We start from the raw sequence: 11,323 nt of genomic DNA, 5'->3' as shown, positions 1-11,323 counted from the left end.
GGGGATGGCAGTGTCCGTGGGCAGGGCTCAGGGCTCTGTCCCCATGGGCTTCCTGTGCTCAGTACGTCGGGCACATCCAGAGACCGCGGAGTTTCCGTCTCGGGCTCTGAGCTTAGCCTGCCTCTCCTGGCCTGTGTTCTACTCAGACATGCGGAACCTCTACGAACAGACCCGTGCCCAGCTAGGATTGCAGAGCTCGATTCGGCACTCCCCACCATGCGTGCCCAGTCCTGCGTCTGTGTTCTCTGTTACAGTTTTATATTTTTATCTTCCAGTGTACATACAATAATTGGTATTTTGTATAGCTCATTGTTCCTTCAAACATTGTACCATTCTTAAAATAATCTATACTTAACTGGATCTTGGGTTTACAAAAATAACTTTTCAGGGTCCATAAGCATTGTCATAGTTATTTCATTTTAAAATGCAATTGTGACTATAGCTTAAAAAGAAGTAAGCTAATGGCCTTCTAACTTTTGTGTATATGTTTATTTCTCTGACCATTTTCTTACACTGTGAACACTCTGGAGTTCTCTCTCTACTTGATTAAAATAGTTTATTGTTACAGCCTACAGAGAATGATTCCCATAGGTGATGCTGAAGGTTGTCAATCAGAAGAGGGACATTATTGTGCATTAATGAAGATATTATAAATTCTCAAAACCCTGGTAGGTGGGAAGGCAGGCCTAGAAGATGCTTGGGAGTGGTTTCCATAGAGAGTGCCGGGGCGGCCACTCCCCAGCCCTCGAGGCAGTGCACAGGTTCTGGTGACCGTCCCCGACTGCCGTCCTGTGCTGCGCTCACCCCGGCTCCGCAGTGAAGACATGCAAGATGCACAAGGCTGGTTGGCCCTGCAGGCGGTGGGTCAGCACTGTGGCGGGAGTGGGGTCCCACATGGCCAACCATGGTTTGAATCCTAGCCCTGGGTGCTTGAGAAAACACACAGGTGTGTGCGTGTGTGCCCAGGACCCTGGCGGGGAGGAGTGGAAGAAAGGGGGCTGCAGTGGGACCAGGCCCCCTGTGGGGAGCCCTTTCTTTTTTTGATGCATCCAGGCACCCTCTGGCATTAAAAAGGAAAAAAGGAAGAAAAAGCTATGTAAGACAGGTATTTTGCTTGTTACGATGTGTCTTTTCAAGGAAGTTCCATGCTGTGTTAATAACTTAACGGAAACATTACTTGAAAGAACATAGTTGAATTTACCAGAGAGCATGCACTCACTGGAGACAGGCAGACAGTGAGAGGGAGAGGGAGCGGTCACCTCCAGGGTGGCTACGCTGCCGCTGTCCCTCCTCCTCCACGCTCTGTCAGGGTTTTGGACATGCACACCTGTCGTGTCTTTCAAGCCATCAGCTCTGGGAGTTGACCCGTCCTATTGGCCTCGTGGGTCTAGCCACCTCAACCACTGCACTGTAGCTGACCCGTTTTGTTTGTTAGAAAGACAAAACATTTGGGGACCAGCAGGTGGTGTGGTGGTTAAGACGCTGGATACTCCCACATGGCCGACCATGGTTCAAGTCCTGGACCTGGTGGCTTGCTTTCTCACATTCTCTTTCTCTGTGTCTCTGGTCACATTAAAATAAATGAATAAATAAAAATAAACAATATTTAATATTTCTAAATCCACTTAAGTCTTTTTTTTTTTTTTTTTTTAAAGAAAAACCATTTCAGAGAAACTTACATGTGCCTGTAAAGACTTGACTTTTTGAAGCTTTGTGCATTTTCGCGGTCGCTCCCACCTGGGTCTCTGGCACTAGGCAGGTTTTCTGTGCTGTTTGCAGGTCCGAGATGAGCAGCATCAGTGTTCTCTGGGAAGCCTGAAAGTCCCCCTCAGCCAGCTGCTTGCCAGTGATGACATGACCATGAACCAGCGGTTCCAGCTCTGCGATTCAGGCTCAAACAGCACCATAAAAATGAAGATCGCCCTCCGGGTAGTGTGCCGTCTCTGCGCGAGCGCAGCGGGGAGCTGGGAGCTGGGAGCGGGGGCTGCTGGCAGCAGAGCTCATGGGTGCTGTCTGGACTGGGGATACATGGCCCTGGCCAGGGCAAAGCTCGTGCTTCGTCCCAGAGCCCAGGAGAGACCCGGGAGGCTGTGAGATGCAGACATGCAATGGGGTCGTCATTGCCGGTGGCTCGAGCAGGTTCCTGACTTCTGTTCTCATGTGGTCCAGCCCAATTTTCTTATCCTTTGGCCCAAAGGATTACTAACTGTATCAGCAAAGTTTTCTTCTAAGGCTGAATTTTCAAAGGTTGTTCAGGAGAGTGGTCTTAGTGTGACTGCAGGAGGGTAGAACTTACAGAGGAAAACCTTCTGTGTCCAAACAGACCAATATTCATTTGTAAACACCTGAGCTGTCCAAATGCGCTGAGAACACGGGCAATAGAGAGCACTCACAAATCAAAAACGTGACGTCGACCCAGGGCCAAATCTTACAAAAACATCAACACATGGGACCAGCAGTTACCATAATGGCTGTCGCTGGACTCCCACGTAGTCGACTGCGGTTCGAGTCCCGGACCCAGAGGCTTGAACTCGTACTGGCACGTGTGCGTGCGTGCCCAAGATCCCGAGAGGAGAATGGAGGAGAAGGGATTGCGGCGTGACCATCCCCCCTGGGGGGTGATTTCTCGCTTTCTGTCTCTATGTCTCTCTCTCTGTCTGGCGAGCGCACACGCCCTATAGCAAAAACCTCTCCTAAATAAATAAATAAATAAATGTCAACATGGACTTAGTCTTTAGGGTGTGGTGGAGAGGGTTTCCTTGTTCACAGAAGAGATCCTGGTGTCCCCAGTCTATAACAGTGAGGGCCCCTTTTCCAGAAGTGTGAATTTTGGTAATACAGACTGTGGGCAGCTATGAATGTAAAGCTGTTCACTGCAGCTTTATCTCAGAAAAGCAGAAAGAAACCTCGGGCCCTCAGTCACCTCAGCGTGAGGGGTTTGTTGAGATGAGCCTCTGCTCTTCGGAGTGTTGCAAGACTAAAGCTGGCCTGGTGGCCGGAGACCCTGAGCCATGTAACCACCCACCCATGCTGCTGGTTGGTGTGCACCTGGGGCTTTCCTCCCTTCTCTGGTGCTCCTGGTCGAAACCACGTGTGTGGAATGGGGAGTCTGTCTCCCGGCAGGATCGCTGGCTCTGTGCGTGCTCAGTTAAGAGCGTTGCCCGTGGCTGTGCAGAAGCGTGTGGATGCAGCGGCTAGTGAGTCCACACAGTGTCTGTACCGAGACGTGCTGTGTTGGCTGCTTCACTTTTTTTCTGAGCTGAGTATAATATGATATGCTTTCATAATTGAATAGTCGAACAGATTCAAAAAATGTTTTTAGCCATATTTTGAAGAAAGGTTGGCAAATGAGCCCAGCTGGAGCTGTTTACAATCGAGATGTGTCTGGGGTCCCTGACTGTAACCTCCTATCCGTCCCCTCCTCCAGGTGCTGCATCTGGACAAACAGGAGCGGCCTCCGGACCACCAGCACTCAGCCCGAGTAAAGCGGCCCTCTGTCTCCAAGGGAGGGAGGAAGGTGCCTGTCAAGTCTCCGGTTGAGCCTGCATCTCCAGGCACTGGTGGCAGCACGGCGCCCCCAACACCGGTCCTTGGGGGCGGCGGTCAAGATGGTGCAGGGGAGAGAGCCCCACCCCCGGAGCCCAGCCCCTTGGGGCTGCATGACCTGGGCAGAAGCTCGTCCAGCCTCCTGGCCTCCCCAAGCCACGCCTCGGTCAAGGAGCCCACGCCTAGCATAGCCTCGGACATCTCGCTGCCCATCGCCACCCAGGAGCTGCGGCAGAGGCTGCGACAGCTAGAAAAGTAACCAAATGCCACTGTGTGACACGGTCAGAGTCCCTGTTAACACTCCACAGGGAGGGTCTCGCACAGTGGGAACGCACCTCTGACGCATTGTGGGAAGACGTTTCCCACGGCCAGATATACAGTATAGCACAGAGTCAGCCTCTCTCACACGCTGGGGAGGAAGATATAATCTTAAATTCATTCCTTTTAATTTTTAAACCATAGGGCATGTGTGCTCACCAGAGAGAGAAAGTAAGAAATGATTCCTTCGGGGAATGGCCACACCACAATCCTTTTTTTCTAGTCTCTTTAGGATTTTGGGCACGTGCACACACATTCATGCATGATTTTCAAGCCACCGGGTCCAGGATTCGAACCGCACAGTGAGCCATGCAGAAATCAGTGCCTTAACCTCTGTGCCACCTGCTGGCCCCGGGAGACATAATCTCAAATTAGCTACGACGTTGAGTTGTGTTGGATTTCCGTCTCTGAGTAAAACCTAGCGTTTCTTCAGGCCTGATCTTTCCAAGCGTGGAAACGATGCAGTCGTAGGTGTCGCCCGCAGGGGGTGCTGGGGCGCTGTGATGTGAGTCACTGTGCACCCCTCCCTTCGCTGCGCTTGCCCGCCTCGCCCGCCTCGCCCGCCTCGCCCTGGTGGTGCAGACACTGCTGGGACGGGCCCGTTCTCTGATGCTCGGGCAACTCCCCTCACGGCAGCCTGGTCCTTCCTGTTTGTCTTTGATGTTCGTCGTCTTTTTTCCAAGCTTCATGATTCATAGACGCGTTCGTGTAATTTGGATAAGGTGGAAAAAGCCTGCAGTTCTCACAGGGTTGAGGTGTTAGCCCTTCTCTCTGGGTTGGAGGGAGCGGCTGTTCTGCTGTTTGCGTCAGAGGATGAGTTGGGAGTCAGAGGGCAGTGGAGTGGCGGGGTGAGGCCAGTGCGCGGCTGCCCGGAGGTGGAGTGCGCAGGCGGAGGTCGGGAGTGCGCAGGTGTGGCCGCTTCCCCGCCCCGGGGCAGGTGCCGTCCACACCCACTCCGTGCCTGTCTTCTTTCTTTTGTCCGTACACTGAAGAAGGAAAGAGGGTTAAACCAGAGACGGTCCGTCCTCCTGAGCTGAGCTGGGGAGTGTCTGGGTGGGCTGGGAGAACCCAAGCACGAGTAGGGCGTCAGGGACAGCAGGTGGCCTGCACACGGGGCAGGAAGGCCACGTTGCTCTGGGCAATCAGGCTGGGCGTAGTTCAGTGACCACACAGCTGACATTTGCGAAAGGTAGGCCTCTGTGTCTCAGGGTTAGAAGTCTGTTTTGAATAACTCGGTTCTCCTGAACCCTGGGTGAACACAGGCCTGCTGGCTGACATCTGAACCCTGGGTGAACACGGGCCTGCTGGCTACGCCTGAACCCTGGGTGAACACAGGTCTAGCTATGTCTGGAAGCCCCTAGCTATGTCTCAGTTCTTGGCTCATCGGGTCTCTCCTGCAGAAATGCAGGGCCTGGCGAGGGCTGGTAACTGCTGTTTCTTGCAGCGGGACGACCCTGGGGCAGTCCCCTCTGGGGCAGATCCAGCTGACCATCCGGCACAGCTCGCAGAGAAACAAGCTCGTCGTGGTGGTGCATGCCTGCAGGTGAGCGTGGGCACTGCTTGGCCGCCAGCGACTGCTGCCTGGCAGGGCGGGGGCCTCCGGAGGGCAGTGGGTCGGCTCTGCTACCTTGTTCTTTAGTTCTGGCAGACAGGAGCGCACCGTCTCCCCTACTAGTGTCTGCCCAAGGGAGGGAGTCACTGAGTCTTGTGTGGGAGCGTCATTGCTTTTGTATCAGGGAGTTAAGACTGTCCTGCGGCAGCTTGTTGGGTAGAGGGCTGAGAGTTTATGGATCCTTTCCCTCAGAGAAAGGTAAGCAGGGAGATGGCGCAGTGGTTACATGGCTGGACTCCCACATGGATGGCCACGGTTCGAGTCTTAGACCCAGCGTCTTGAAACTCAAACTGGGCGCATGTGTATGGGTGCCCAGAATCTAGAGAGGAGAATGAATGACAAGGGATTGAGGCTTGGCTATCCCTCCAGGGGTGATTTCTCGCTTTCTGTTATCTCTGTCTCTCTGGTGAGCTCACGCCCTATAGCAAAAATCTCTCTTAAAATAAGAAAGGTAAGGGACCAGCAGGTGGCGTGGTGGTTAGGGTGCTGGATACTCCCACATGGCTGACCACAGTTCAAGTCCTGGACCTGGTGGCTTGCTTTCTCACTCTTTCTCTCTCTCATTCTCTCTGACTGATCAAACTAGAAAATTAAAATAATAAATAAAGTTAAATAAAATATTTATTTTTTTAAAAAAACGATAGATAAACAAACTGAAGGTCAATTTTTCTTCTATTTTGTTTTACCTATTTTTTTTTTTTTATTTGATCAGAGTGCCAGATCCCAGACTCAAACCGCAGTCCACTATGTGGGAGTTCAGTGCCCTTAACCACCATGCCACCTGCCAGCCCGTTTTACCTTAATTGTTTTAGTTTGCTACTAGCCATGCACTGCCAATAAGAGAGAGAGGGAAAGTGAGGAGTCACTCCCTAAAGGGAACGGCCATGCTGCGGTCTCTTCTCTCAGTGCTTGGGCGTACACATACACACACACGTGTGCCTGGTGTGATTCTTAAGCTGCTGGATGCAGGAGTCGAACTGCATAGTCGACCTTAGCCTTTACACCATCTGTTGTCCTCAATTTTACTTCTGTTAAAATGTGTAGCTATTTGAATGTACACTAATGTATATTTAAAATGCTCCAAGGCAGGGACCAGCAGTTAGCGTAATGGCTATGTCACTGGACTCCCATGTGGTTGACCGCGGTTCAAGTCCCGGAGCCGGTGGCTTAAACTCACGCTGGGCGCATGTGCGTGCGTGCCCAAGATCCCGAGAGGAGAATGGAGGAGAAGGGATTGTGGCGTGGCCATCCCCCCGGGGGGTGATTTCTCGCTTTCTCTCTTTTGTCTTGTGAGTGCACAGGCCCTATGACAAAAACTTGTCAAAAAAAACTCCAAAAAATGCTCCAAGACATTGGGAAAGTAAAGAAAAGGTTTGCCAGGATCCCAAGGGGCGAGTGCGAACGGTCTGACAGGCGTGTGCACACACCGAGGTTGAGCTGTTCGGGTGACTGGAGAAGAGCGAAATGCAGCAGCACCCAGGACCATTCTGAGAAAAGAAAAGTGCCTGTTGGGCCAGCAGGTGGCGAGGAGGTTAAGGCTTAAGGTGTCTGGACCCACACGCGTGGTTCGAGTCCCAGACCCGGCACCTGTATCTGCGTGCCCAGAATCCCGAAAAAATGGAGGCGAGGGGACTGTGTCGTGGCCATCCTCGTGGGGTGATTTCACACTTGACCTCTCTGTCTCCAGTGAAAGCTCATCCTCTGGCTACACTGAGAAGCCTTGGGAGTAGGGAAGGAGGTAGCACTTGGGGGTGAGGCCGCGTCAGTACAGAGTCCAGTTGGGAGCGCTCCGAGTCCTGTGTGCTCTCGCTGCTAGGGCGGATCGTGTCGGAGGTGGAGGGAAGGCGGGCGCTGCAGGGCAGCACCTCAACTAGATCCTATTACTTCTTAAGTTTTTTGTCATATGGTACGTATGCCCACCAGAGGCAGGGGGATACAGAGAGAGAGGGAAAAGGGAAGTCACTCCCAGGGGAGATGGCCATGCTGCAATCCCCTTTCCTCCACTCTCCTCTCTGGATTTTGGGCATGTATGCACATATGCCTGGCATGATTTTCAAGCTGCCGGGTCCAGGACTCAAACTGTGACCAACTATGTGGAATCCAGCCCCTTAACCACCATGCCACCTGCTGGCTCCCTCAACTAGTTAAAAAAAAAAAAAATCCTGTATTTCTTCTACGAGAGACAGAGAGGCAGGTACCCCCAGCAGGTGTCCCAGCACTGCACCCACCCTGACTCAGCCAGACCAGCTCATGTGCATGAGGATGTGTGTGCAGTCAGGGAAGGCCCACCTGGGTCGCATGTGCGTGCGTGTGTGCGTGGTCAGGGAGGGCCCTCCTGGGTCACATGTGGGTGCATGCGTGGTGGTCAGGGAGGGCCCGTGCATATACATGCATACGTGGTCAGGGAGGGCTCTCCTGGGTCGCATATGTGTGCATGCGTGGTCAGGGAGGGCTCTCCTGGTCGCAAACCCAGGACCCCCCCACACACGTGGGCTCACTGCACCCCCACTGTGCCACCGCCCAGCCCTGTGCTGGGTAAGAGGTCCCGTGGGGAGTGACGGAAGGTAGAGCTCGCTGTGTCTGTACGGAGGAACAGTGCAGCCTTCCTGAAGGACCCAGACAGTGCCCCGTGGGCTGGGTGGCTGGAGATGGAAGAAGGTAGCCTGCGAAGAGCCATAAAGGGAGCTACTGCAGCTGCCCAGGACTCGGGCTGCCAGGGCCCGCGCCTCCCCGGAGCCCCTGGGGGCTGCTCGGCCTTAAGGCTAAGTCCTGTTCCGTTACTGGTTGGAAACAGCAGGAGGGTGCTGGAAGGAAAAAGCAGTGGCTTCTACGTAGAGGCAAAGGGAGAGCCTGGGCGGGTCCTCGGCTGAGCGTGAGGCGTTTGCCTCCAGCATCTGGCAGTCTAGGTCCCTCTGGCAGGGCCGGCCATAGAGCAGCGGGCCAGGGAGGCGCCAGCACGAGGCACGAGGGCAGGTGCCGGGCGAGCTTGCCCTGGACTTCCTGTGCTGGCTCGTTGTCTCCACCTCACGTCAAAGCCTGGTAGCCCTGGTGTGGTTCTGATTCTTGCATTCCTGGGTGCTAACGTCCGGTCCTCCCTGGTCGTGTCACAAGGAACCTCATCGCCTTCTCCGAAGACGGCTCTGACCCGTACGTCCGCATGTACTTGTTACCAGACAAGAGGAGGTCGGGAAGGAGGAAGACCCACGTGTCCAAGAAAACCTTAAACCCAGTGTTCGATCAAAGGTAGGTGTTTTCTGCCCGGTGGAGGCGGTGAGCCGAGGAGGACCTGAGCGTGGCCACGTGTGTCTGACAGAGCCCCCAGGCTTCACACACATGCACGTGGCTCCCGTAGAAATGCAGCAGTGAGTTGGCGTTGTCCACCTGTGGATGGGGACTAGTGAGGGCACTAAGGCGTACTTCGGACCTCTTTAGAGAGCCTTGGTTCTTCTGGTATTTACTGTGTTGTAAGTTAAAGCTGAGAATTATAGATCAATATATTTTAAAATAACAATAATAAGCTCATAATATCTTAAATTATAATACGGTTTGTAAAAAAAAAAAAAGCATTCACAAAAAAAAGTTGAAAATAATATTTTTAGTTCACATGTTTTTTTGTTTTATGCCAGAAGGCAGATGCACGTGCATGACAGAGACAGAGAGAGAGAGAGATGTAGAGAGACAGAAATAGGTCGAGAGAGGGACAGAGAGAGAGATTGAAAGAGAGTGAGAAAGACCCCTCAGGGGGCCCAATCATGCCACAGTTCTTTTTTTTTTGGAGAGGTTTTTGCTATAGGGTGCATGCGCTTGCCAGAAAGACAGAGAGAGACAGAAAGTGAGAAATCACCCCCCAGGGGGGGATGGCCTCGCCGCAATCCCTTCTCCTCCATTCTCCTCTTGGGATCTTAGGCACGCACGCACGCACGCACGCCTGGTGTGATTTAAGCCACCAGGTCCGGGACTCGAACTGTGGTCAACTACATGGGAGTCCAGTGACATAGCCATTACACCAACTGCTGGTCCCAGCCACATTCCTTTTTTTAAAGGAATCATTTCATTGTATTATTATTTCTTAAAAATTTGCTCCAGCGTACATGTGCACACTGGGGAGAGTGAGAAAGTAATCTACCACGTCCGAGACTTGAGCTGTGGTGGGCCGTGTGGCAGGCCAGCTCTAACCACTGTGCCACCTGCCGGTCCCCTGCGGTGTTCTTTTCTCGCGCTGCCTGTCCCATCAGAGTGCTGGCTTGTGTGTCCCTGCCCAGCTACATGGGCTTCAAGCCTTGCTTGGCTGGTGAGGCCTGCTTCCTCTGCCTCATGCTTAACTGCTGTGTGATGGGGGTGATGGGGCTGACCCTCATTTTCCTACGTTTCTGCAAACCCCTCGCAGTCTGGCCTAATAGAGGCTCCTGGTCAGTCTCCTGAGAGGGCCTCAGGGACCCCCAGAGGTCCAGCCACACCAGCTGCTGGCCCCACCAGTTGGTGTCTTACATTACAGTCCTGTGGGAGCTTAAAAGCACCAGTACTTGGGAAAACAGTGAAGTCGAGTGGTGCCAGCATCTAGTCACCCTGCTTATAACTCATCTTTAAAAAGACTGCTTGTGGACTCGTCTCCGTGCCGGTGATTCTGTTTGTTTTAGTCACGGTGCCCGTCCGGTTGCGTTCTGTATCCACTCTGATTAGCACTGGTCAGTCCCGAGCACTGCTCTGAGGTGCAGATCCCTCGTTACATTCACACACTTCCGGGTTTCTGTTGCTTTATTTTTAATTATTTCTTTTGAATGGACTCATTTCATGTCTTTCACGAGAGACAGATAAGTGGGCACCCCCTGACAGGGTCGTCCCTGCTGTGGTGGCCTTCCACAGCCTCCAGCTAGTCAGGGGCTCAGGCCCAGGTCCACGTTTGGGTCAGCGGGGCTCCCAACCAAAGCTGGCCTGCACTCCCAGTGGGTCAGCACCTCCTGCCTGTGCGCCCACACCAGGCCCATAGTGCATTCACCTCCGAGGTCTGACCTGGCCTGCAGGCCAGCTCCCAAGCAGATGTGTCTACAGACACGTCCCTACTCTGCCCAGCATCTGGGAACAGACTCTCCAGGGCACTGCAGGTACAGCGGCCGTGGCCAGTCAGAGTGGACCTGGCCCCATGCCAGGCCAGGACTCCACCGTTACTTGTGTTTTGGGCCTTCTCCTCACAAGGAGAGCACCCACCTGGCAGCTCCTCCCCGGGGCAAGGGAGCCATCCAGTGGTGGCGGAGGCGCTCAGCTGGGTGTGGACAGTCCCAGGCTGTCCGCTCCTGGTAAGGGGCAGACATGCGTATTTGAAGGACACTGTTCACCCACGTGGGAGCATACCACGGACCGTGGGACTTGGCACGTTCTGGTGCCAGGGCTCCTCTTACGTCCGGGAAACGAGCCTGTCTCCCAGCCTCCACACGAGGCCACGCGTAGCATCTGACAGAAGAACTGGGTTTTCCGCAGGGGACAGATACGGCGCTTGGGGTGGCCTCGTAGGCAGGAGTGCCCTCTGTACAGGACACCCAGCAGAGCTACGGGGACGGCTAAGGAGGCCCTGTCTTCCCTTTCAGCTTTGACTTCAGCGTCTCACTGCCAGAAGTACAGAGAAGGACGCTGGATGTGGCCGTGAAGAACAGTGGTGGCTTCCTGTCCAAAGACAAAGGGCTTCTTGGCAAAGTGAGTTTACACCCTCATTGGTTTGTGTGTCCCCCAAAGGTAACGCCCACCTGCCGTGCCATTTTTAGCACTGACTGGGGGGCGGGGACTCCTTGCAGATGAGTGCAGGCCGTGAGCTCGCGGTGTAGACCGTTGGCCATGACATGCATGCGTTCAGCA

At 53.7% G+C, this 11,323-nt stretch overlaps 1 protein-coding gene across 2 annotated transcripts in view; it reads left to right on the top strand.

Moving 5' to 3' along the window:
* The window catches only part of ESYT2 (extended synaptotagmin 2), a 77,360-nt gene that overhangs the window by 61,855 nt on the left and 4,182 nt on the right, over positions 1-11,323 (top strand). For both annotated transcript variants that reach the window (XM_027770067.1, XM_027770070.1), the window contains 5 exons: positions 1,780-1,929; positions 3,428-3,801; positions 5,309-5,407; positions 8,588-8,719; positions 11,059-11,164. In XM_027770067.1, the coding sequence (XP_027625868.1) occupies positions 1,780-1,929; positions 3,428-3,801; positions 5,309-5,407; positions 8,588-8,719; positions 11,059-11,164 (861 nt within the window). The remainder of the gene's footprint in view (positions 1-1,779; positions 1,930-3,427; positions 3,802-5,308; positions 5,408-8,587; positions 8,720-11,058; positions 11,165-11,323) is intronic.

The sequence above is a fragment of the Tupaia chinensis genome, unplaced genomic scaffold (assembly GCF_000334495.1).
Source record: "Tupaia chinensis unplaced genomic scaffold, TupChi_1.0 Scaffold000110_1, whole genome shotgun sequence".
Lineage (NCBI taxonomy): Eukaryota > Metazoa > Chordata > Mammalia > Scandentia > Tupaiidae > Tupaia > Tupaia belangeri.
Note: the sequence above shows the minus strand (reverse complement) of the source record. Positions and strands in the feature narration are given on the sequence as shown.